The sequence below is a fragment of the Hakea prostrata genome, chromosome 3 (genome assembly GCF_041222555.1).
Source record: "Hakea prostrata isolate BN-2017 chromosome 3, UWA_Hpros_2, whole genome shotgun sequence".
Classification (NCBI taxonomy): Eukaryota; Viridiplantae; Streptophyta; class Magnoliopsida; order Proteales; family Proteaceae; genus Hakea; species Hakea prostrata.
The window spans coordinates 17,166,092-17,193,869 of NC_142602.1; the positions used below are offsets into that span (position 1 = coordinate 17,166,092).

The 27,778-nt window shown below is 38.4% G+C and overlaps 2 protein-coding genes across 2 annotated transcripts in view; one reads left to right on the top strand and one right to left on the bottom strand.

Annotated features, from left to right (window-relative positions):
* Positions 1-1,463: 1,463 nt before the first annotated feature.
* LOC149021270 (uncharacterized) lies at positions 1,464-2,416 on the top strand. The gene has a single exon (XM_089149531.1). The coding sequence runs from the start codon at positions 1,528-1,530 to the stop codon at positions 2,254-2,256; it is 729 nt and encodes a 242-aa protein (XP_089005657.1). The 5' UTR covers positions 1,464-1,527; the 3' UTR covers positions 2,257-2,416.
* Positions 2,417-2,610: 194 nt separating this feature from the next.
* Positions 2,611-27,778, bottom strand: part of LOC149021271 (transportin 1) — a 46,587-nt gene continuing 21,419 nt past the window's right edge. Inside the window, exons 14-29 of the mRNA XM_089149530.1 lie at positions 27,361-27,459; positions 24,894-25,019; positions 24,730-24,804; positions 22,522-22,593; positions 22,292-22,402; positions 20,129-20,212; positions 13,665-13,772; positions 12,993-13,094; positions 12,827-12,889; positions 12,681-12,755; positions 10,731-10,802; positions 10,518-10,642; positions 9,170-9,221; positions 9,020-9,088; positions 8,878-8,937; positions 2,611-3,958 (exon numbers count right to left, since the gene is read on the bottom strand). Of these exons, the coding sequence (XP_089005656.1) occupies positions 3,875-3,958; positions 8,878-8,937; positions 9,020-9,088; positions 9,170-9,221; positions 10,518-10,642; positions 10,731-10,802; positions 12,681-12,755; positions 12,827-12,889; positions 12,993-13,094; positions 13,665-13,772; positions 20,129-20,212; positions 22,292-22,402; positions 22,522-22,593; positions 24,730-24,804; positions 24,894-25,019; positions 27,361-27,459 (1,377 nt within the window). The 3' untranslated portion in view covers positions 2,611-3,874. The remainder of the gene's footprint in view (positions 3,959-8,877; positions 8,938-9,019; positions 9,089-9,169; positions 9,222-10,517; positions 10,643-10,730; positions 10,803-12,680; positions 12,756-12,826; positions 12,890-12,992; positions 13,095-13,664; positions 13,773-20,128; positions 20,213-22,291; positions 22,403-22,521; positions 22,594-24,729; positions 24,805-24,893; positions 25,020-27,360; positions 27,460-27,778) is intronic.

Sequence of the window (27,778 nt, forward strand, 5' to 3'; positions counted from 1 at the left end):
AATTTGATTGCGACTATCGATGAAGACAAGCCTTGTGAGTTCGGTGATGATTTGAAGGTGAAAACCCATTTTGTGCCACAGCCAACAAGTAGAAAAAATACTCTCACAACAAGAGGACGTTTTTTTGGTTAAGAGTTTGATTCTCCTTCTTCTTTACCCTCTTCAGGTCCTCTGAGAATTTGATTATTGTACAGATTAATGTGTATAATTTGAAAATTAAAATTAGTTTTCCATTGTTAATTTGTTTCTTTCCCTTTCTCTGTATAGACTATTTTCCTATTTAAGAACTGTGTTGAAAACCAAAGCTTTGTTTGGAATGCATTTTTGTTAAGGGACTATTGAAGACATTTTATCATCTAAAGAAAGCAAAACCAACCAGAATACATTCGAATGTGTCTAAAAGTCCATAATTTTTCTGTCACCACTTTTCTTAATTATGATAAAAGTCAAGGTTTGGTCATCAAAGTGGAGGTTTGGTAATGGGAAGTTGTGTACTCATTGTCAAACCCTTAAGAAGGGATTCCGTGTCAGGGTTTTCTTGTAAGGGTTCAGAAGAAAAGACAATTCAAGACATTTTCTTTTGATGATCAAGAAAAAGAATTCTAGAATGCAAAAATGATCACATTGAAAAGTCTAATATAATCAGATTTTAGGCCAAAACAAAGATCATATTTGAGCACCTTTTTTTTTGCTGGTTGTCACACTTCATTAGGTGTCCAGCATGTCTCTCTCCCTCTCCCCTTCACTTTAGAGAAAGGAACAGCCTACCTTTTCCATTAAGTAAGTTTGGTTGTCTATTTAGTTTGAGTGGATAAGTATCCAATTTTATATTTTAATTTATATGTTTTATTCTTTAAATATATTATATTATTAATTGTTTAAATAAAAGTATTATATGATGTTACATACGTAAAAAATATAGTTGAAACTCATCATTTTTGATAACGATATAATTATTTATAAGTCCCATTCAAATTATTTTGGAAAACCCTCCTAAATGTTTGATTAGAAGATGCAAAGAAGATTCAACTCTTGCAATCGGTTGGCTCTTGTTTAATTTTAGGAGCAGACAAGAATGTTTTTAGTTTGTCTTTTGTTCTAACTCTTCTACTTTTCTCTACTACCAACTCCTAATCTATTACATTCCCCACATCATATGCACACATAACAATCATCCCTTCTACAGATTTTCCTGGTTCTACACTTCAAAAGCAAGCCCATGAAAAGGGTGGGCCCAATCCAGTTGATACTCCTACCAGACGTATTAAGAACTTGATTACATGATCTCCACAAGCTACACTCCAAGGGTGTCTGTAGGTAAGCTGTCTTCTTCTTCTAACCTCCAAATCTGACTGATTTCACCTTCAACCATTCTCCCTCACCTCCCTCTAGGCTCCAGCTCTTGAAGCTTTGAAGTGTAAGCAAAGAAACCCATCATACATCAAACATTCCCATTTCTTGTTTCATCTAAATTCCACATTGAAAACCTCACTCTTCAAGTCCCAAAACACTCCCAACCTTCCATCCATGGATCCTCCATCCTCTCCTATTGAGAAGACAATCACTACCGACCACTTCGGCACCGTCGACACTTCTCGCCCTTTCCGGTCTGTCAAAGAGGCAGTCGCGATATTCGGTGAGAGGTTTCTTGCCGGTGACTTATACTCTCAACAAGCCTACACCAATATTCCAAGGAAAGAAGTGACACAAAAACCAGTGTTGCAGGTTCAAGTGTTCACTCCTTCAACCCTATCGAATCCCAAACAGGCTAGAGATGATCAACAGGCACTGACAAATGCATTCAAGAAGCTAGAGATGGAACTGGAGGAGACCAAGCGAGAGTTGAATCTACTGAAGGAGAAGGAATCAGAGACAGAGATAGCATTGGCTTCATTAAATGCCCAGGTTCACAAGAACATGTCTAAGATGGCTCTGGCAGAAGCAGATGCAGCTGCAAAGGCCGTTTCTACAAGAGCTGAAGTTGTTAGAGAGATCAGGGAAGATGACATCGTTGAGGTGGAAGATGAAGTGAAGAAAAAAGACTCCATAATGAAGATGGAGAGCTCTCTATCTATGGCTACAATACTGAGTCTCGTGGAGAAAGAAGATTACAAGTACTATGAAATCACAAAGAAGCAAAAGAAGATGATGAAGAAGAAGCCTATAATTCCCCTTGTAGGAGACCTTCTGTTCTCAAGGAAGAAAGGATCCCCCACTACCCTCCATAACCCACTCTATTCATCCTCCATCATATAGTGTGTCTGTGTGTGCTTGTGTGAGGAAGAGAGAGATCTAGAGTTAAGCCTGGTGTCATTACCTTGCAATAAATGAAGTTTTCATGAAGTTGAGTTTGTAGTGAATCTGTACCCAACTTTCCAGGATTCTTTTTTCAATTTAAGGGGTGACCAATTGATATATCTTCTTTTCATATGCTTAATCAAGTCTTGGCCTTCCGAAGCTGAGAAGATAAGAAAGGCACCCCTGTTCTTTTATGAGATTAATATGTTTGGATGGCTGGCCAGATACAAGGAAAGGGGATTCAGTTGCATGCTATATTGAGGACAAGAAAGTATCATCAACCTATGAAAAGAATAATCTCATTTGAAAATTCTTTATCAGATTTAGTCAAGATGGCTCAATTAAACCACTCACCTCTGGTGACTTGATACAAGCATACTCTACATTTCAAGTTGTCAAAATGATATCACAGTCCTCTTAGAATGTTGTGTTGGGTATGGCGTCCGTTAATAAGAATACATAGTTTATTTAATCAATTGCAATTGCTATTGTATGTGGAATTAAATGCCCAGGTGCGTTTAACCCATTGGAGGTGCTTGGCTTGCAAGATTCAAAGAGGTAGCTCTGCATCCGTAGTGAGTTGTTTGTTTCAAATACCCAATATTGAGGAAAGCTGAAAGCAGGGGTCTCACAGGGGTTCTTTTCTAACCCCTAATCATGTTGAGTTGTGATGGTGCACTACTGTGCACGGCAGATGATTATTTTCCACAATTAACATGTGATCATATATAATTTGTGGCCCACCCTGGCTGCGTTGAACATATTTCTGACAAGGGAGGGTTTATCAAGCCGTTCCAGCACTTGATGTGATCAATGCTAACCCGTAGTTACACTTGAATTTCCCCAATGTTAACAAGAATGTCTTTTTTTACAATATTACAGACAACTGAAACAACCCAGGAACGAGAGCTAATGACTTGGAAACAAGTTAACTGAACAAAATACAGGTGACACCAAATAATGAAATCCAGGTCAATCGCCACAATCCACCCCTAGAAGCAATACAGAAAATTTAAAATGGAAGCTAAAACCACAAAGGTTAAACACCAAACAATAGGAAACTCGAATTGACAAATCCTCAAATAAAACACGCTTTGACTATTCAGTGGATTACATATTAAAACCTATCCACTGACATGTATAAACATTAATTATGACCAGAAAACAATGAACAAACTAGGCTCGAGATACATGATCTCATTAATACAAACAACTGGCCAAAGAAATATCTTCAGAAGCACTTTCAAAGCCACATACTTGATCTGCGTACCACCTTAGTCAGTCAGTTCAATTCAGCTTCTTCTGTTTCCTAAATGTTACCAGCACTTCTTAAATAAATGGTGTTTTGACGAGGCCAGTCTATAGCTTCAGGCTTGCTGGAGGACCGTGAGTTCAACTTCCATCTTTAATTCAAACTGTAGCACCCCTCAACTATAATGGACTAACCTATCACTGGACCAAGAGCTCCATCCCAAGATGCAGAAACGACTCAAAAGTAAATAGGTACAGAGATCTGAAGAAGTAGACTGGTAACTAGCACCAGCAGAAAAACATGCCATCCTTCGATCGGGTATCATCATACAAGATACTTTAACAACCGGTCCTTCACTGGAGGCTCCAAAGCAGAAATGCACTGTTCCCATGCTCCATTGCCAAGCATCTGTTAAATATTGGTGATATAATGTTGCATCACTTAACCATTCATTTTGGTAGAATCACTATTATTATAATCATAGGTCATTTTTCAGAACAAGTCAGGGGGAGGAGGAAATTGAAGTCAACTAATAATTAGCAACAAAATTTTACTGACTTCAGGAAGGAAAGTAAACTAGATAATAGTAAGTAGGATGGATACTCTCCAGCCTAGGCAGCCAAATTGGGCACATCTGTAACCTCGCAAATTCAACAAGCATCTTCTAGCTGAATACTCTTATCCCACCAAGTGATCTATATATAAATGCTACACAATGTAAACCACCCCACAACGCATAGTCTATCAAATCCATCACTTATTACAATCAACAGAAATTCCAACCTCATAAACAATCTAGGACAAAACAGTTCAGTCTGGCCAAGGACACTTGATCCAAGTCACAGATAGATGAGACCAGGTTTTAATTCAAAGGTGTAAACAGATATAAAGGTAAACCCCCAGGGTAGTTAGGCTGAGCCTATGATTATCTCAGCCTGGCCAAAACAAACTAAGAAACCAAGTCAGATTTGGAATTTTAGATCTAAATCTAAAATATTTTTCTATAATTATAGTTTATCAAATATGATCCTGTTGGACCCAGCCCAGTTGCAACCTATTTCAAGAACCAGAGAAACCTAACTGGCAGCCACACATGAAAGTTGGCACTCAACCTGCAACTATGTTATTGTTGAATTAACTAGTTCTCATTCATAGCTCTGTCAATACCAGTTATATAGACAGAACTGTTAAGACCAAGCCAAACCAGCTTGTTATGGCCCATATCGAACCAAACTGAGGCTCATTGGATGGGGTACAGGCTGGGAGGTAAAAACTGAACAGTTCATTTGTTAGAATATCACTTTCTATTTTAGCTTTAGTTTCTGTTTTGGTTATTTTCTATTTTTCTTATTGCTTGGTTGACAAATAATCACCCTAGGATAGTGTCCCTTCTAGTAGTTTTGGAGATGGGGTCGGCTATATGGATTCTTTCCCTCCAATCAGTTCTGTTCGAGGCCATGCTAGATACAAGGCCTACGCTATAAATATCCTTTCTCACCACTTCTCCTAAGGTTATCTTAGGTCTACCCCTAGCTCTTCCAGTTCCTTCAATATGGATTATATCACTTTTCCGTACAGGGGCATTTATAGGTCTCCGTTGAACATGGTCATGCCACCTCAAACGACTTTCTTGAAGCTTATCACTTATGGGACTAACTCCCAGACCAACTCTAATATGATCATTTCTTATCTTATCCAATATAGTTTTGTCATTCATCCATCTTAACATCCTCATTTCTGCTACATTGAGTTTATCTATATGATTCTTTTTAACAGCCCAATACCCTGCACCGTACATCATAGCTGGTTGAACAACAGCCGTATAAAATTTTCCTTTAAGCTTTAATGGAATACGCCGATCACATAAGACCCTGGACGCACCTCTCCACTTTATCCACCCTATTTTAATTCTTTGGGAAACCTGATCCTCTACATCACCTCTTTTACTTATGATTGAACCTAGGTACCTAAAACAATCACTCTGAGGAATCTCTTTATCGTCAAGTATCACCACCTCATCATCTGCCCGATCATGACTAAAGTTACAAACCAGATATTCTATCTTCGATCTACTAAGTTTAAAGCCTTTTGATTCTAAAGCTACTCTCCATGATTTTAATTTGGTATTAATCCCCGCTTGGGTCTCATCAATCAACATAATATCACCCGCAAAAAACATACACCAGGGGACCTCATCTTGAATGTCTTTGGTTAATTCATCCATTATCAGTGCAAATATATATGGGCTTAAAGTTGACCCTTGATGTAGCCCAACTGTTATCGAGAATTCATTACTTTGTCCCCCCACTGTTCTAACACTAGTCACCGAACCATCATACATATCCTTAACTATACCTACATATTTACCTGCAACACTTCTTTTCTCTAGTACTTGCCAAATTAACGCTCTAGGGACTCTATCATAAGCTTTTTCTAGGTCAATAAATACCATATGAAGGTCTTTCCTACAATCTCTATAACTTTCCATAAGTCTCCTAATTAGGTAAATAGCCTCAGTTGTAGATCTTCCTGGCATAAACCCAAATTGGTTCTCCGTAACTATAGTTAAGTGTCTCTATCATAAGTTTTGGAGATTCTATGCAACATGTAATTTTTATTTTTATTATAACTCAGTTTAGGAAACTTCCCTAGACTAAGACTTGGTTTTACATTATAAATAAAGTACCAATAGAGAGCTAAAAGACACACACACACAAGCTTTCTCCCTCTTCTTTTTTTCTCCTTTAGTCTTCTTCTATTCTTCTTCTTTCTGAATTTCTTTACAGTCCTTCGGCTGATTACAAGTGCTGAAATTCTAACACCGTTAGTGGCCAGTTAGATGGGACCATTGCCCAAACCAAACTGTTATAACCTTTTATGATTATGCTGACTTATTAACTGGGTTAAAATCATGGTTTTTTTATGTTTCTACATTGATATCTCATGTGTTCTTTCGATAAGATGGTGACTTTATTTTATTTTACCCTTTAAAGAGATAAAAGAAGTTAAAAGAGACTGGTTTGTTTTAACCCACATAGCAGTTTGAAAATGGGTTGGTAATGGTCTCAAAATCGATCCAAACCATTAGCCAACCTGAGCCCAAACCGCTATCTTGAGCATGGTCCATGTTTGGGCTTGGTGTTTTCGAAACCCTTAAGCCCAAACCAAACCATCGACACCCCTATATACACAACCTCTGGCTGAACCCTTCGCTCTCTCAGGAGGACTAAAGGTTTGCAAGAAAATAGGCTTCTCAAACAAAGTGGTGGAATGATTTACTTTGTATTTTTTATTCATCAAATCAATGCTCATCATTGCAATGATGGGTAGCCATGTATTTCTGGTGGGATGTATAGAGACGAAATTTCACATTCTAAATGATGTTGATGTAACTGAGGTTGGGCCCAAAACCAGGACCAAAAGGCCCACCTTAAAGCTGGACGAATACCCAAGGGGGTATTTTGGTCGCACTCTCATCCCTTTTAGGGATCAACAGGGGTTTGATTGAAACCCCCTCCATCCAAGGGTCATGGATCTATCTTTATTTTTTTATTTTGATTATAATTTTGAGAGTTGTGAAAAAGTCCCAAGTCTATGCAAGACTCCAAGTTAGAGTCCAATTCTCAAGTAGGACTCCTTCCAGAGTTAGTAATTTGATTCCTTCAAGTTGTCTCATGTAAGAGTCCAGTTAGGGTTTCTTTAAGAGTCCTTTATTTAATTAGTTAAATCCTTTTAAAGGGAGTCCTTTTATGTATAAGGTTCCCCAGTTTGAGTCTTAGTCAAATTACTCAGGTTGTAAGGCAATAAATAGCCCAGAGAGTTCATAATGAAAGCAGTCTGGAGTTCAAGAAAAATCGTGGCTTGGGCCGTCAGGGAGGAAACACCGCGGCCTGGGCAGAAGAGTGATTCTTTTGCAAATTTCAGCAAGTCCAGCAATTATATTCTTCCCTAAGCTCTCAGCAGCCAAGTACAATCAAACTCCGGCATACAACTTGCAGGTCCAGCAGTCCCACATTAATTCCAAGTACAGCCCCTTCACCTTCATTGCATGGCACTCCAAGCCCTTCCCCTCCATCACAGCAACCTTCCCAAACCTCTCTCGTTTGCAACAACAGCCCTCCCTCCCACTCTTCCACTATTTTCTGTTTTTTATTTATCTGGTTCTTGCAGCAAAAAAAAAAAAAAAAAAAAAGAAGATCTTGAAAAATTCCAAGATTTTCTCGACTCCTTCCCTTCCAATCGCAAGTCTCGTCTACCCTCCCTTTGCCGCAAGATCCCCTTCCCCCCCCCCCCCCATCCCTTGTCCAAGATATTTCCCTTTCCCACCTTGCCCAAGTGAATAACACCCTATTACATCCCAAATGAGGATACCCGATAACAGCCCACATCCTTTCCATTTGTCTGAACTCTTTTCAACCTCCATCACTTTTGGGTATCTCAAAACCCTATCCATATCAATTTTGTTAACCCTAGGATATTCCCTCCCTCATATCAACCCTAAGTCATCCTATAGGGCCTTGGGATATTCCACGACCTAACCTGCAACCCTTTTCCCCCATTCAAGCCACCCCAAAGGTTATCCAGTAATTTTTAGCCATCTCAAAAGTAAACCCAAAACCACCCATAGGTCTCCTAGCCTCTCAAAACATATAACCAAACCATTACATAGGTAACAAATCATATTCTAAACCCATATTATTGAAGTTATTCCATCCACGTCTGACAAAGAAAGCAAACCGTAATAAACCATATGTTAAGGGGAACTTTCTATCAGTGACCTTAATAGTTTACATGCCCATCGAATTTTGGAAAGGATATATTTGAAATTTTGAAATACAAAATCAGAAATTATCCAACTGAAAGAAGTCAGCACCTATAATATTTTATAAACTAATTGACGCTAGATAGCACCTCCAACTGCTTTCAGTTTGTAAATTGATAACAGAAAGGCGCACAATAAGCACCCTAGAGTTTTCAGCATTTGCAACTTCAACATTCACTCAGGAATTTCCAGGAAGCCAGTAAAGAAGTTTCCATACGATTAACATAAGTCAAATAATTCAAGCACTAATCGATGAGAGAGATTACACCCATGATCATTGTATGATTCTGTCATTTCAAGTTCCTTCGAAAGTCAAACATTAAGACCGGAAGTTCACAAATCTCTAGTAAAATAGAAGTTGATTATAGCAACTGAATTTTAAAAAATATATGAATTCCCTAGTGGAGAATATTGAAATTTAGGTGTGTAAAATTGGAGGTAACTTTAAATTTCCAAATGCAGGAAAAAAACACATCCGCATGCCAGCACAAAGAACACATCTAACCTGTTTATACCCATTTAACACCTGACAGACTGCACTGTGTAAATCCTGACTCCTTATTTCCTGAAAAATAAATTATAAATTAACATGGGGGAAGGACGGAGGAGAATCACTTCATAAAAGAGAAGGTATTTGTTATTCATACCTGCCAACTTGCTATAGCTTTGCACATAAAAACAAGTGAATTCAAAGCACCCGGCGGATTTGCTCTAACCTGTGAAAGAGTGAAAATGAACATGTAATAGTTATGCAGATAGTGATTGTCATCTACCTAAAAATCAAGGCACGTGCATACCATTGCACATAGACCTCGGAAAGCATCCTCTTTCTCTATATCATCACGTATCCTGCCACATTTGATTCTTAATCAGAAGATGTTTGGATCATTCATCACTTCATTTCTAATATCAAACCCATGTGTGGACTGAAAAATACAGCATATAAATAGCACACGCCCAAAAGACAAAAAGGTGTGACCCTTACTGCAGTATTGCTAAAAGCTCAAGGCTATGTGACATATGAGGACTATCTAGTCCATTTCTTTCAAGGAAATGGACCCTCCATTTCCTTGTAGATGTGTGACAAGTGTCTTAACATCCAAGGGTTGAGATCCATTTACAAGTCGCATCAAATTTTTTTTTTTTTTAAATTTAATCACAATCCTTTAATGTGACTTGCAAATGAACATCAGCCTTTTGATGTGATGTTAGGACACATGTCACACATCCACAAAGAAATGGATGGTTCCATGTGACATATGGGGTAACCTCCAACACAATTTTTTTTTTTTTTTTTTTTTTTTTTGGGGGGGGGGGTGGGGGTGTGGGGGAATAGTAACAAAAGTAGGGCACATTGGCAACTCTACTATGCAAAATCCTCAAGGTCTCTTCTGATCTGGAAGGAGAGTCAGGAGGGCAAGTTGGGGGTTGTGGGGCCCACATGTCTTTAGGGTTTAAGACATGGAAAGTAGAACTACTTTCCCATTGCTTTCACCTATTTGGTTGGACTTTGCCCTTGGGACAGGATAAAATTTTAAAGGATGAAGACAACACAACTTTTTTCTTCAACTCCCAGATGTGCCCTTCAGTTTTTTTTCTTTATCTCTTTTATTTTTTTTTATTTAATTTGAAATACCATATTCTTCTCTATAAGTCCTATTCGCTCTCAATTAAGTTTTTCCACGTATCTCTGGTTTTAGCAGATGCTTTTCCAAGTTTCAGCCGAGCCCGATTTGCAATACCCCTGGTCAGAGTTGTTGCAGCAGCAGCTTCACTTGCCCAAGATTTTTTTAATTATAATCCTCTTTATGAGCCTTTTTCCCCCAAAGGCATCCAAATAGCCAACATATGAAGACCCCATGAATGTTGTTGCACTATACACAGTTCATTCCCACCCTGCCAACTCTCCCTCAACGAAATGAGGCATAAAAGAAATAAAGTAAAGACTGGTGACCAAAAGATCCCAAAGACAGGATAGATCATATCATAAAGAAAATCTTTCAACCACTAGCTGCTGGTAAAGTGATAAATTCTTTGCATCTGCTGGTAATTTGTAAATTCAAAAGAGGTTATCTCACAACTTATCTCAAGATTGGAGAATCAGAAACCATATTTTTGGTGACGGAAACATAAAAGAAATCTTACATGGATAAAGCAATACACCATGATTGCATAAAATGCTCCATATGTGGTGAAACAAGCTCCGGACAAACCCAGGCAAGTCTACCAAGAGTGATAGCACTATTTTCAATGAGTGACTTGTTGAGCCCCTATGCAGAATCAAAAATAAATGATGAGGGATAAAAGCAGATAAGAAAAAAAAGAACAAGAGTTAGAGTTACTAATGCCAGAGGTTACCTCTGCATGTTGGAGAATTGGGACCAAGCAAGAAACAACCGTCATCACAATAGGGGACACTTCTTTCTGAACCTGAGAGTAGTCGAACCATAACAAAAGTGGCAAAAAGACAATAACAATAACAAGTCATGTCTATGCATAGATGGCAAAAAAAAGCATATCTACAAATGATTTAGACATTTTCCTAATACTGCAACTACATCTTGAGAATTAAATAATTCCAGTCCTCAGTCCATTGGAATCAAGCCGGATATAATTGCATCCAGGCAGTATTTATTTAGGGATGTGTTAAGGTCATGCAGGCAAACTCCTTTCTCTTTCATCCACTACCAATAGCCAGTATCATTAACACAATAAAGTGTATTTATTAAGTGATGTGTTGAGGTCAAGTAGGCAAACTCATTTCTCTTGCATCCACTACCAATAACCCTTTTCTGCACCAACTCTTGAAAAAAGAAATATTAAGACAAAATAATTCAATGATTTTGTAATTTAGTTGCAAATTGTGGTATATGAATAGGCTCAAGTGGTATAGAGGGTGTAATATGAACACTACCCCTTTCAGAAATAGAGAAGGAGCCATCAACCATCTTAACTTCATCTCAGCCTGAACAAACTGACGAGTCAAAACAATGCAATCTCTAGCTCCAAAATTGAGGTACGAGAAGTAAATGCATGGAGGCAGAAGCCCCTGACTGAGCAAATGAAGATGTAGTCGAGGATGGAGAACTTCCTAATTAAACCATTACATGATGAAACACCAGAGGATTCAATACCAAGACCTTGCTACAACTAGAGAAGGCTCTTAACAGGTCCTGCTGGTCTAAGCCAAGTCATCTCCATGGCTACTATGATTGGGGCGGTAGTACTTGCAATGACTTTATGCGAACCCACCTCTTTTGATTAAATAAAATGAGCTTAAATTAATCATTTATAACAATAATAATTTTGACTATGAGGGCTAGGGTGAAGAAGGTGAGCTACGTGAGATGAGTAGGCCTAGGTTTGTTGAATGCGTCAATACATGAGATCTGCCCAGTCATTTCGGTAGATGAAGTGAGGGGGCGTGTTAAGTTGAGAATTTCGAAAAGGGTTTGACTTTCAAAGTTTCCAGAACTCTGATGGTGACACCAAATCAAATGACGCATCGAGCGAGACCATTCTGTTCCATTGTGAATGAGAGACGTTTTCGACCAAGAAGTTGGAAGAAATTGATGACCAGTTGGCATGAAAATTTAGGGCAAAAGGCACAGTTAGTTCAGTGAATCTGTCAGATATCTATACTTCAGTGTTATGGCAAATTTGGTTCATAGTTCTTCCCTAGAAAGTGAGACGAGTCCAGGAATATGTGCCTACAAAACCATCTTTTAGGATATCAATTCTTTGTAGAAGAATCTATTCTAGACACCTCTAGTCCTTGCTTGAAAACATCAATAGAAAGTCTCCTACTTCAGAAATTTGGAAAGTTAGATGGCCACATTTACCAGCACATTGACGTACTTTTGGACCAATACAACAACAAATAAGCCTTTGCCCCAACTAAACGGGGTCAGATACATGGATTCTTGCCTTACAATCAGCTCTCTTTGAGTATATACAACTCTTAAGGTTATCTTAGGTCTGCCCCTATTTCTTCTAGTTCCATTAAACTGGATTAAATCGCTTCTCCGTACAGGGGCATTTATTATTGATGTAGTTTTGGACCAATATGGCCCAAAATATACAAGTGAGCCTTTTATTATGAAGAAGAAATGGGAGCTTGAAGTAATTACTGCAGCCTCAATGTACTTTTCATTTATTGTAATATTCATAAGCTTTGATCATACTTTATAGCTCCCATCTATTTTTATTGTCAACTTGCTATAAATCAATTCCCCTAACAGCAGTCACAGCACAGAGAAACAGTTAACTAAAGCTTTACTTGATAGCAGCAACAAAACATCAACCTACCTTAACTGCTAATTCTCCGATAGCCCAGCATGCATTATTTGCCACTGAAACTGTCTCTTTCAGCTCAGGTGTAGTCTGCACAAAGTACATATCATGTAAGCCAACAAATAATAGGTTTCAGAAGCATCATGATAAATTCTGCATACCAGTTGCTTCACTGCAACATTGAGAAATTCTGACAAACGAGGTTGCAGATGTACAGGACAAACCTGGAATAATCATCACAGAGCACAGGTTCAAACATTAATAAGAATATAAGACTACTTCAATCAAAAAAACTCTCTAATCATCAAATGTTAATTGGAAACTAACTCTTGCAAGGTCCCCTAGGAGGGCAAGGGCACTTTGCCGGACATCAAGAAGATCATCCATGCAACATTGTAGAAGTAGATCCCTCAAATTGCTGTTTGCAACCTACAGAAAAAATTTGATCAGAAGAGATGCAGTTTTTTTGAGAATAAAGTGCAAACGAATAATTAACTCAAGTATCACACCACAACCCTTTCCCCCCCCCCCCCCCCAAAAAAAAAAAAAAAATTAAGGAAAAAAGAAACTCACAACAAATAAAATAGAGAAGGAAAAAGATGAAGTGTAGAACTCAAAGATATAGCAAGTTATAGAATGAAAACTTCCAAATTGTTTCCTTTATAAAACTTTCCTAGCCATCACCAACCAAGGAAATCCAATGATGACACAGCAACTCAGAAAATTGGATCAGCACACAACTCAAAAAGAGGATAGTTAAAGACTACAATTTAAAAAGTAGATACAAGCATAACTCAAAGAAGAATAGGTGCAATACTTGCACTTATACTTGTGCTACGTCATTTACTTCATCAAAATAAAGCTCCACCAAGATTAATCTCAGGTTCAGAAAGGAGAAAGCTATTCAGGACAGTGTACATGACCACCAAAGATACAGAAGCTAAACAAAAAGAAAAGTATGGAAAACCCAGATTAGAAAATCATGAAAGAAGGGAGTACCAAACTCTCTATCCCACTACCAAGACCCTCAGCAAGTCCCGAGAGCAGGTCCAATGAGCACACAACGAATTCCTTGTCATACTGAACACCAGCTGACACAGGATCGACCTGCACCAAATCAATTATTAGAGTGGAAAGAATAAAAAATAAGTTTACCATACCCTCCAGTAATCATATTTTGAAATAAATATTCTAAACGACATAATTTCTGTAGCACAACCATGAAAATGTACGCTAGGAAGTAATGAGATTCTAAGTATATTTGACAAAACCAACAGAGCAACTACAATGCCAGACACTAGTATAAAAGGAATGCCTAACCAAGAAAAGTGATAGGATAATAAGGACCTCAAACAAATTCAATTTACTATTTATTTATATCATTTTTTTAGAAAATGAAAAGGCATAATCTAAGAGCCATAAAAAGGGGGAATAAAGAGTTGAATAAAAAGAAAAAACAAAGGCCTTGACCAAAGGGGCACTCAACAAGGAAGGCAAAAGACAAAAAACCAGACAAAACTGTCCACCTAATATGGAAAAGGTCAATAACCTTCCCGTTCCCAAGGACTATCTAGGACCTACCACACCCTGTATATATCAAGAATCTAAGAAAAATGTAGCACCCTATTAGATTTCCAAGCAGTACAAAACAATATTTTCTCCGAGTCGAGCTATATTTTTACTCTTCAAGTCTGCCTTCAATTATTAACCTTGGTATCCTAAAATTTATTTGGAAGATTCAAGTAACAAGGTCCACAAAAAAGGGACCAAAGCATCCACCAGAGAAAGATTGTTTTGAACTCTATGGAGAAGACAAGGATGCTAGGTTGTAAGTCTGCTCACTCACCTACCAATCAGAATCATAAACTGGGTGATGATAGTGGAGATCTCCTAATTGAAGAGGGAAGTATCAAGGACTATCTATAACTCCCTTAACACATTTGAGCAATGCTTGTCTTGTCTTGTTAGGTCTACATCAAGAAATTGCACCTTTGTAGGTGGGAACCTGGTTACCTGTGGAAGTAGGATAATGGCACTAAATTTTGCCAAATTTTGGTTGTCTCGAACCTACCGAGATAAAATACGGCCAAACAAATAGTCAGTTGACTGAATTTCGATATTTCTACAAAATTTCAAGAATTTTTAGGGTTTGTAATCGTAACTTTTAATTTTTAATTTGTGAATTGTATTCGTCTGCTTCTTAATATTTGTCCTTGCATTTTAATTAAAATTTCAATGTTTTCTTGTATATCAATGTTTAGATTTGTGAAAATACATGATCCAATTATGTCCACATACAGCCGGACATTGCAAATCAACAGGACCAGTTTGTGTTAGGTTTTAATCAAACATAACATAGTCATTGCGTTTATAGGCCTCAAATTAGGCTGTACATCAAAAATCAGACCCAAAACTACCTAAAACCCATCAAAACATGCAACCGAAACACGGTTCAATGGTGTACCATGTTTTGCCAAAATCTCAATACCTCGGGGTCTCGACCAGGTCTAGAAACTGAGATAGGACGAGATTTTAAACATTGAGTAGGATGCAGATTGGGGTGGCTATATCAAGTACAGAGTGATGGAAACCTAATTTTAGGGTTAGGATTTCTAGGATGAATTCCCCATAATTTAGGGTTTGCCCAGAATCTTCCAGCAAAGTAATTGTCAAATCTAGGTGGGATGTATAATATTGTTAAATCAAGATGGGGATCTAAATATAAAGGTTATGGGTAAGGTATGGGTTTAACCAAAACCAGATGGGATGGAAGGAAATTAAGTTTGAGGCTTAACAAATTCTCTATGGGCTGTTCTTGAGAGTTTAAGATTATTCCTAGGGTTGGTAGAAAATAAGGATAATTAATTTGGATCAATATGGGTTGGATCTTGGAAAGGGAAATTCCTTGCTCTTCCTCTTCTTTTCTTTTCTTGCTTCTTTCTTTTTTTCTTTCTTTTCTTTCTTTTCCTTTTCTGCTTTCTGTTTTCTGGTTTGCCGCAAGGAACAGTGGGGGGGAGAGATGCCGAGAGAGTAGGAGGGGAGGTGCTGTAGGGCAGGGGAGCAATAGGGGAAGAGGTAGAGGGAGTTGTAGGGGATAGGAGTGGGGGCTAGGGGTGTCGTGGGGGCCTAGGGATGCTGCTGCCAAGGTGCGGCAGCAAGGGGAGGAGCCACGGAAGTTTGCGCAGACAGGGGGGGGGAAGGACCTGCGGGAGTTAGGGAAGGTAAGGGAGGGGCAGGGATTCACTGCAATTGAACGGCAACGGGTGGGGAAGACTGCGATAGTAGGGGAGAGAGGAAAAGGGGTTGGGGATACATTACTCACTTGGAAACTTCTTAAGACCTTGCAGTAATTCCTGGAAGAACACTGCTAGAAAGATTTTTCTGATCTTGAAGAAGAAACTTGACTTAAAATTCACCGTGGTCCCCTCAAAGAGGAAACCCAGTCCTCAACTCAACAACTTTGTTCAAATAATCAGACTTCAAAAGTTACAAAAAAAGAATAGGCTATTTATAGCCCTACAAAAAGACTAAACATAAGTGGGATTCCTTTACAGTTAGCATCCCTTTATAATTAATGTCAACCTTCCAAAATAATAATCTAAAAACTGAAGACTCGAGAACTCCTCTTTTCTTGTAAATAAATAATAATCTTTAACGAAGAATCTGAAGACTCGGAACTCATCTTTAACTCAAATTGGACTTCCTAACTGAAAAAGACTCTTCAAAAAAATAAAAAGAAAATTCTGAAAAATAAACAAACTAATTTAGGGCAAAATACCCCCCACAAGAGGGTCGGCCAGCCCTAGGTGCGCCACTTTGGAGTGGCCGTGGGACCCACTATGGGGTCTCTGTCAAGGGAAGAATTTTGCTTCACATCAAAGAGCCATGGCACATGGAGCCTATGAAGTTCTATATTGAAGAAACTAGTACAAGAGATGGGGTTCAAGGCTGATGACCCCATGCAGTTGTACCAAGACAAGGCTGCCCCATCAAAATAGCTCATAAGCTGATATAGCATAATCGTACAAAGCATGTCAAAGTTGATTGATTCTTCATCAAAGAAAAGATGGACTCTGATTACAACATATGCACATTAGGTCTTTAATTCATTCAATCATAACTTCAAATCCAATACAAGGTCATTAAATAAATAAACAAATAACTAAATTAAAAACCATCCCAACGCTACAATTAAAATTCCCAAAGAAACCCTAAATGACTCACTACCCATATCTAATAATTTGGGGCAGAACTGGAAAACGCAAAGTACACTTAAGTGAAAATAACCAAGGATCAACCCAAAACCCAACTAAATTGAAATCCCCCAAATTGAACCAAAACAAACCAAAGTAACCCATAAAAGATCCAAAAACACTAAATAAAATCTAAATAAAACCAAAAATTGCCTAAGGGCAACACTTCTTGTCAAACCAAAGGACTCTGGCAATCCAATAGTCTCTAAACTCGTAGTCAACCCCCATAGGGGCTGTTGTGCGCTGATCTCCACATCAGCATCGCTAGTAGACTCGAAACTATCGCCTAAGACTGATGTCCTCATCAGCTACCCTCCAACCTGAAAAAATTCACACCTGGTGAAAAGATTGTGGTAGTACTCAAGCATGTGTGGGTCAAGTTGTAGCTCCTCCACAGTGATCCAAGAGCTGTCAATCTTAGGATGACCCCGCCACTTGACTACGAACTCTCTTGAACATCCTTCTTGTGTAACTATGACTCTCTCATCAAGGATCTCTTCAACTGCTTCAATTGCCCTTTAGAACTTTGCCACAAAAGTAATGATCTGGTGGGGAGTGAAGGATTATGAGCAATAGGGTCATCAAGAATGAAGAAGGCTATCAAGGTCATTTGGATAGAAAGATGCAGTAGTAGGAGTGCCATGGTAAGAGACAAGGTTCTCCACGTTGAAAATATTATTGATTCCCATGTTACCTTGCTGATCAAAGATATACGCATTAGCTCCAATTCTCTTTAGAACTTCGAATGGGCCAGCACTATGAGCATGCAGTTTGCTCGCTTTCCCTTCAGTGAAACGTTGCAATCTGATCCTAACAATTACCATATCTACTTCCTGAAACTCTTGCAGTTGTCAATGCACATCAGCTCTAGGCTTTTTTGATCATTACTTGGTGCAATTCGTTATCCTGTACCTATGACATAAATTTTGACCAAAATATCACCATTTTCCAAAATCGAAACAAAACTTCAGATATTTTGTTTCAATACAATGTTTCGACCGAAACTAGTCAAAACCTTCGATCAATTATTCTTTATAAAATCCTCTATCTCAGATAAAGCCTCCTAAATATCGAACGGTTTCGACCTTTCTACCCAAGTTTCACAGCTTAAGTTCTGACCTATATTTTCTTATTTCTCTTGTATATGGTGATTTGAACCACATTTTCACCCTATTTCCATAACTCCTTTGCCTTCATATCAATGTTGTCAAAGCGTCTGCCTAGGCGACAAAGCGATTTTTCAACCACCTTGTTTTGAACCGCTTAATTGACGCATTGTTTTTTCCTCGGTTTTCGTCTAAATGCACCCGCTTTGTTGCCTTGTGCGCCTTATTGCCACCTAGATGCTAAAGCAGCTTTTTTTTGACATTTTGTACATAATATTTTTTTCTTAACTTTTTTTTATAATCCAAATTTATTTTAGAAAGCCGTATATAAATTTAATAGCTTAATCATTTCAGAATTGAGGCCCAAATTGCAAAGGACCCTCGTGCTCGTCAGCAACAAAATGTGAAGGATGAGTCATTATCAACATCAAGAATCAATGAATCATTAACCGGACGACTTGAAAATCAGAATAATGAGATCTATTATTTATCGAGTTGGCCCTGTTAGTACATAATCATTGTTATGATGCTTGATGAGATCAACTTATGTTTGTGTTCTTTTTTGGATAATTTTTCATAATTATGATTCTTGAATGCTTTCTTTTTTAGATGAATGTGACTATTGAATTTTTGTTTAGCTTATTATAGAAAGTAGTTGTATTGAAAAAATTTGACCCAACCATTTTGGTCTCCTTATTGCCACCTAGGCAAAGCCCCAATTGCTTTGGTCACCCTGCCGCCTTAACAACTTTGTTTCAAATGGCTCTTTTGCTCATCCTTTACCTTCAAACACCGCTTAAGCCACAACAGTTATTCATGGGCCCAAGCCTAAACTAGCCATACCCCTATGTCTATCAGCAACAAAATGTGAAACATGAGCCATACCCAACAATTCCAAACTTAACTTTTTTTTTCTCCTTTTTTTTTTTTTTTTTTTTTTTTTTTTTGGGGGGGGGGGGGGGGGACTACCAATTCCATTGTGTTTATTATGCTTTAAATAGGTAGGAGGCAAAAATCAGATGAAATGAAAGCCATATAAGCCCCGACACCTAGGATCGAAACCTCAAGATTTCAGTTTTTAGCTAGGTCAAAATCGGCCTTGAAACCAAAACCTCGATCCTTGCTTGTACTTGCACATAAACCAAATATGTGTAGCTTGACATAGCTGGAATCACATCTACGGGTGCCAGGGGCTGGTATTCTGACAAACCTCAAAAGGTGACAAACCAACGGTTCAGCTCTTGGAACTATTATAAGGAAACTTGGCATGGGCAAGGATATAGTACCAACTGGTAAGGTACTAGCCTATGAGGCAATGTAATCAATTCCCTAGACTCCTATTAACAACCTTGGTCTAGCCATTGGTTTGGGGGTAGAATGCAAAAGAGAAACGAAGTTTGGTACCCATCATCCTCCATAAAGTCCACCAAAAGTGACGGGTAAACATCTCTGTCAAATAACAATGACCTAGTTGAAAAAGAGTTTAGCAACGACTAATGCATCAGAGGTCTTGGAACAGGGAACGAAATAGGCCATCTTTGAGAAGTGGTCTACTAACAGAAGTACCTTGTAACTAGCTCTTATAGGTCCCTAACTTCTAGGATTCCCCTGCATCAAATGGCATAGCTTACTTTCAGTTATAAAAATATTCTGGGAGCTGAGTGAACCATGACAATTCATACAAAGGATTGCACATAAAGAGAAATAAATTAAACCTGACAATGAAAAGTCACACTATATCTGAGCCAGCAGTCAAGTAACCAAAAGGTTTAAATATACATCACATGTTGCTAGGTAAAGACTTCGTTTGCAAAGTTAATTACAAATGAGCAGCAGGTTCCTACCTGAGATTAAGAAAGACAACCAACACTTTAGGTTTGAAACAATTAGAAGGGACACATACATAGATACATACATACATACATATATACAGGTAAAGGAAACATAACTCTTGAGTAGAAATACAAACTATCATAATTGTCAAGGCACTTATAACTCAATGCAAAGAACAATTTTAAATCTTAAAACAATCACCAGAGAAGATGATAAAACCATCAAGGAAGCATAAATTAACATCAAAATAAAGAATCACATGAGTAGCCACCTTAGCCAATTGTTGTGTTTGGATGAGGCTTATACACCTCTGAAATACAGGTTCAGCAAATTGAGAAAATCCAGGACCTAACGCCTGAAACGAGAAATTCAAAAAAAATCATTTGTCTGGTAAAATCTCCAAATATGTGCAGCTCATCTAAGAAGCAATTGTCTACAGATAAATTGAAAGGGAAACAATATGAATTTTAAAAAAAAAAAAATTTTAAAAAAACAGACAAGTAGCTGTAAAATGAAAGAAATAAATTGTGGCTGACAATCAGGAGTATAAGAATTGTGTGCTATCATGTATTCCATTAAAATATAATTACATTTTCATATTATTCTTATTGGTATCCGTTCCATTTTCTCTGACAATAAAAGCTGGCACTATTGCAGGTCATATACCCTAGCCAAAACCACAATTGTGGAATCTTTATTTTCAGATATCACCAACCTCCTCACAAATATCAGCCAGGATCAGTCAGTCCAGAATGTATCCATTGTATACAAACCAACATGAGACACCGAGTTCTAAATTCTCATTCATAAATCAGCATAGAAGACTGATAAAACAATTTGAATACAAAAGTGAGCTCTATAATCAGGATCAACAGCCTTGGCGCCTGAAACTAGGTTTACAACAATTTACTGAGGTTTCCCAGAAAATTTTCTAGCATTCCATTTTTAATTCTTCTTCTTGGGGTAGCATCCACCAAAAGGTCTGTGACTTTCCATAAATTTCAGTCCATGTTTTGTAAGAGGTCATGTTCGAATCATCTATTTAAATCATCTACATAATATTTGTATGAAAAGAAATAAGTTGGGAACCTTCAATAGAATATGCACCCATTTGATAACCAGAAACAGTATTTCTGCTTCAAGAAACACCAAAAGCAGTTTTGAGTGTTTTTTGTTGCAAAACCACTTTTATAGGTATTTGATAAAACTTGCTTCAAGAAGCAGAAACAGTATCAGCAAGCGCTTTATTGCAGTGATTGGAAATAAAGAAGATGAAGAACAAGGACCCTTTCGCAAAGACTGGGGCTAGGTTTTCACTGGAGATAAAAAAAGATGAAGAGAAACCTTAGTCACTAGAGACAGAGAAGATGAAAAACTGAACAAACCTATCATTAAGGTAGAAGAAGCAACAAATGGAATAGTTACCATCACAGTATGAGAGGGTTTCACAACTTTCACTTAATTACTTAAACCCAGCCAGCAGCCAACTTTTGTTATTGCGTCAAGACTCAAGAGTGTTTCTCGAAGCAGAAATTTTCATCAACTTATGTTGCAAAAATAACCAGAAACACAGTCTTCAGCCAACTTTTTTGTTTCTCAAGCAAGAAAAACCAGAAACTGTTTTGCAGTGTGTTATCAAATGGGTCCTATACCTCCACTAAAAGGATGTCATTTCTTGGTGAGATATAGTGAATCACATCATAAGATGTACTGGATTACTAACTTCCAGGTTTGCCTCTACTTAACAGTGATATGATTCAGTATTTGTACATCTTATTCAGCAAATCTGACTCACCAGACAAAGTATTCCTCTATTCAGTGATATTCTAGATTCAATCATTCAGGTTCTGCAAAGTTTCTTACTTCTATGCTCTTTTCATTCCAAACTATCAGTTCAGTTTTCAGCATTTCATTCATTTTTGTCTCTGCAACCTGTAGGACTACAGTGACTATTTTTCGGTTGGCTGCAAAATTCCTGCATATAGGCTGAATTCATTAGCCAAAAATTTTCCAGTCCACCCACAGGAAAAGCAACTCTTTCCTTTTTGTTCTACCTCAAAGATGTGCTCAATGCACAAGAGTCCCTGCTTTTGCAGGGAGGCAGTTTCCAAACTCAAAGCGGTTTTAGCAAGATTAAACAAGAACAAAGCCACTTAATGGTTCAGTTCCCATCTGGTTTAATTACTATGAATCTGATCTGATGGTATAACCCATAAAGAAATGGCTAGGCCTGAAGTATATATCTAAAGGCTTGAAGCCACCCTTTTAAACCACAGTGTGGCCCCAGAACCTCTCAGTGTCTGTAATTTGTTTTCTTCTATTAGTAATGTGTCATATTACTGACCTAAATTAAAATAAAATAAAATAAAACAAAACAAATAAACCTCATGAGTATGAGTAAAGAACCTAGGCTGAACAAAGCTCAAGTAGAAACCTGTGCTATGGACGTGAAACACTCGAGCAATGGAAAAAGGTCCTTGTCTGAATTCGAAAGCTGCTGCCATTTCGAGATTAATGGAGGCATCAAGATATCAAGATATCTGGGCTGTCAATAATCAAGATAGAGAATCAGAATGCAATTATCAACTTTCAATTGAAAGCAAAGATCGTCCGAGAAAGACTCACGAACCAATAAGCCATTTTATTACATAAAAGAAACTGCACCTGATTTAGTTCACCTCCAACTGCATCTGCTAGAGTACCAATAGCATCATAAACAATCCGCAAGTTCTTTCTCTGAAAACGATAAGGCATGCCAACAAAGGGGGAAAAAAGATATAACTCAATGACATATATCTCCATATGAAAATACAATGTAATAGGGTTCAACAAAAGTGGTTACAGCTGTCCTTTTCATTTTTTCTTACCTTTTTTTTTTTTTTGGGGGGGTGGGGGGTGGGGACCATTATAAAAGGGAAGCCAAGGGCCAGCAAAAGAGTAAGGGGAAAGCCTGAAAGACCACAGCATACTAAAAAAGCAAAAAGCCTGGCCACAGCGAGACAACCAGAGATAAACTCGATGAAGGCACACTACCCAATTAATAGGGTAAAAATTCCTGCACATGACGGCATGACCTCTCGACACCCATACTTAGAGCCAAAAAAGACTCCTCATTGCTGGGATGGAATAGTTTCTGAAGGACCACTCCTTAAGGAGTAGAGCTTAAGCCACGAAGGTAATCTCAGATGAAGACAGGACAGAAATGGGAGGCTGGATGGACCCAAAGGAAGAAGGAACAAGGGGAAAGGTCAACGATCCAAAAGAGATGGTAGAAAAGATACACAGAGTGCAAAAAAAAAGCTGGCCCACTAAGCCCAGCAGGATCAAGAAACAGAGAGTGAATAAACACAGGAGGAATAAGGACAAACAGAAAGAGGGGGAGAGCCAAACCCCCTGACTGAATGGCCGAAAGGAAGATGGACCTATTGAAAAAGAAAAGGTGCAAAAGGAGGACAGGTTACTAGTGAATCTAGAAAGACTATTAAATGAAGGATCGAAGGATAGAACCAAAAAGTGATATTAAGGATACCCTGGACATAAAGGAGCGATGTAAATGGAGCTGGAAGAGATGGTGGCAGAAATGACAGAAACCTCAGGGCCAGTACTGTCTTCCACAGTTCTCAAGGTTAAAAATTGATTGAGTGCCGGTTCTAGGAGGAATAAAGACTAGCAATCCACAGGGGTTAATTGGTACATGCCCTCGAGGGAGGTAGAATAAGAGGCCCGGGGGCAGCATTCCTTGCACACCCCACTATGGCAGCAACCACGAAGGAGGGAGGGGTCGGTGGCAACAGAACTGGTGGTGCTAGGAAGATGATGGGAGTGCAGGGACCAGATGGAAGCTTTAAGACCAAATTTCAAGTTACCAGCATAGGGAGCAGACGCTGGGAGGGAAGCTTGTAGCAAGGCATTTCAGATGGGATTCAGAAGAAAAGGCAGGAGGTTGGATAAGAGATGCAGAAGAGTTAACCTGGAATTCCCTAGATGAATGACAAAACACCTTACAGGTGGTTCAGTGGATAATAGCCAGTCGGGGACAGACCATTTGTCTGAAGAGCAACCTTCGTTATCTACAAAATGCAGAAGGGCAGCAGAGGATCGGCAGAGACTTCACTAATTTTGGCATCTTGCATCTTTGTCATCCCATCAAGGAGATTTTCCCCCTGAAATTACCCCTCGGATCAGCCTATCTCAAACCTGAAGTGCAATGGAACTCTTGGTAGAGAGATCCCAACGGGAGGAGCTCAAGTCAAGGCAGCTGACTTGAAGATTACAATTCCAGAGTCCAAGGAGAATCAGCTTGAGACCAACATTCCAAGGGCCACCTTAAAGTGCACAATGTTTGTCTCCATCACCTGAAAATTCAAATATAAAGATGTCCAAAAGGTATGTTTCCCTACAGTTTTCGTTGCTGGCAAGAGAAACTTAAATATGGGAAAAGGAGGGCAGCTGCAAGGAAGAGCCTACACTGCAGTTTGCCTGCTTCCTTGACTCATTGACCAGATCAGAATCATGGCAGCCTACTTTAGAGGAGCTGATGGTGGCAGAGGGCACCAAGTGCAGAGGAAGTTCCTCTTCTATTTATTTGTTTTATAACCAAAGATGGAAGACCAGGCAAAGACTTCCTGAGGAGGGTCAATCGAAATGGAAGGAAAGAGGCAGCAAAGACAATGGGAAGAGGAGGGGGATCCCCGGGAAAAAGCATATCATTTAATTCTATTATGGAATTGACTCCAAATTATAGCAAAGACAAACTATCCACAGTACCAGGCTGCCAGCCCTTGGGACCCAGAGACAGAAATCATAACTACTGAAGTTTGAACCAATACACAAAAAAGAATACAGATACCAATGAAACAAAATGCAAAGAACCTGGTATTTCCCAAAAGCACACAAAAGGTGTTGCAGAATAATCTCCAATAGTGGTGACAACTCTTCTGCGGCCTCCTGTGATTTAAGAAACAATAAATTTAAAACTTTGAATCACTTCGAATAAAAGTAAAATGCAGGAATAGAATTGCTGTTAGAGAAGAAACCTCTTCAAGTGTCGCAAAGGCTGAACAAGCAGCCTCTTGCACCCGTTTGTTAGTGTCCAATACTCTTCGTAGAAGACCCATAATAACTTTATCAAATTGTTCACGACCTTTTTGTTGGCCAATGCTCTGAACAAGTAGAACAAAAGAGATCATACCTTTCCCCACAGTTTTGGATAAGAAATGCCCACATATATAAAGCTCTAGAAATACAAAAATATAAAAAACCTTGATTCTGAAAAGAAAAAGTACAAGACGTTTAAAGATCATACATTCAGATGGTAAAATAACTAGAGGCCCTCAACAAAAAATGGTCCATCTAAAAAATAAGGGGTAAAAAAAGTATAAGCTTTCCTGGTCCAAACAATAATGTTCTCAAAGGGAGCAACATTATTTCACTAGATAACATAGCGCACCTGAAACAAGAAGTGCTTGCAGTGAAAAGAGAGACTAACATGTTTATCAATAGGGATATTTTGGAAATAGCAATCTAAAATCAAGAGACAAAAGGAAAGTGAAGACCGAATTTCTAAAGCTTGATTTTGTTTCCCTAATATGAAATAACAATAAAGATTTCATCTACATGCAAGAATAATTAACGAGTTGAAGAAAAGAGGCCAGTTGCCAAGGAACACACATGGAGAGTAGGGTTATGATGTAACAGTACAAAGGTCTCAATAGTAGTCAATATGTAATAGGAATGGTCTAAGACAACAAACATAAGAGCCACCAGAAGTGTTTCACTATGCCCCGTATGTTTACAAAGGAAAAAAAAAAAAGAAGGGGGAGAGGGAGGATCATTTGGAAGATGAAACACACAATGTTGGTGGGGTTCTATTGCAGTGGTCATGCTAGGCAAAGTTACTATCCCATGAACAGTAACCAGAATCTTCGGTGGCGTTTGGATATAATTGGTGTGGGTTTCTGAGGTGGCACGTCAGCAGACAAGGCAATAAATATTGTTCCTCGCGCTTTTGTAAGTTCACTACTCCAAATTAATCAAACAAGATTGGGAGGGATTTTGAAGAGCCACATCAGGCATTTTCCCTATCCAACTTCTCCCAACCCACCTAAGTCCCCCTCTAAACAAATCGGACCTAAAGGGTTGAAAAGAATGGAATCCTAGGTTGAAAAGACCCTCCTGCAACCAATCTAGGTGTCTATTATGCTAGGAGAGAGGATGTTGAGTCAAAACTAGACAGAAGAAAACAAGAATGACTGGGCTGGAAATGCGACTTCCTCAGGGGAAGTGAAATTGGTTTTCCGGTGAAACAGTCTGCTTCTGCACTCAGTGGATCATGGTAACTTTCAGACAGGACGCTAATGTCAGTATTATGTTTTGGGCATGAATGTTACCATCAGTTTTGGCTGGCGGTGCAAGATTCGGTGACCTTCATTTTGTCAGTACACCTCCTAACCCTGTCTGGAACCAACCACCTCTGAATTGCATCATCTAAATGTTTTATGAATAAAATAGTTTCTAAGAAGCTAACAAAATGTAGAAAATGAGATTATCAGCTTCACAAACACCAAAGCAAACACCATTGTATTCTGCAAAGTATGCATCAAGTACTAAAAGGGCCCCGTGCCAAAGGCGTCCACACAAGCAGAGTTTGGGGGGCATTGTTCCTACACAGCCTTACCCCCAAAAATAGTTTCTAAGAAGCTAACAAAATGTAGAAAATGAGATTATCAGCTTCACAAACACCAAAGCAAACACCATTGTATTCTGCAAAGTATGCATCAAGTACTAAAAGGGCCCCGTGCCAAAGGCGTCCACACAAGCAGAGTTTGGGGGGCATTGTTCCTACACAGCCTTACCCCCAACAATTTTCACCAGGAGGCTGTTTTGATACCTTGACCTCAGGCTACACCTGTGGCCACTGACCATTGCATCAAGGCCTGCCCCTTCACGTGCATCAAGTATTGATGCTGCAATTTAAAATCATAAATCATGATGACATAGATAAAGCACATTTTGAGTACTGTATACTACTCAGTTACCAGCGATAATTCCACCACCTCTTGCTTCGAAGTGTCAATGAGTTTGAAAACAAAAACTAGACTAATTGATAGAACATATATATAGCCATGCATAGTTAATGTACCACCGTGTATCATTATGTAGTACGTAACTCCAATAATAAGTGTAAATTGTTAATTATTCATTAGAGAATAACCATTTCATATCATTGTCTCTTTCATTTGGAATTGGATTCTGACAAGTTACTTATATCCGAATCACTGCAGATTTGAGGTTAAACTGACTGCTAGGTTTAATCATGTCCAAATTATTACTTCTGTCAACTTAAATGAAGTGTACAGTCACAACAAGAAACTATATCCAGCAATCCATTATAACCAGCACATGATACTAGCATACAACTACTTCTAAATCATGAATACAAATACAGAAGAAACAGAAACTTCTGCTACTAAGACTAGTAACGTAAGAATTATTCGAACATACCTGAACAACAAATCTACTATAACGAGAAAGTGTCCAACACGTGATACTTCGTATAAGAGGAAATTTGTCATCTAAAAGAGGGATGAGAAATGCCACCATCTGCACATCAGGATATTTACTTAATGTAGAAAAGTCCAATATAATGAATTAGCATGATTATCAGTGGCAGAAAAAATGGGCACAGCTGACTCAAACAGAGCCTGCTTAACACATTTTACAAGATAACTATCTGCTAAATCTTGCATAATGAAAGAAAGGTGAAAAGAAAGAACATAAGATAAACCCTATAATTTCCAACCACAGATTTCCTCTCAAGAAATAAAATATGGAAGGAAGTAATAAAACACAATCAAATTTTAATTTAGGTATATTCCTTTGCAGGTGCCAGGTAGAGTACAACTTCAGGATTAAAAAAACA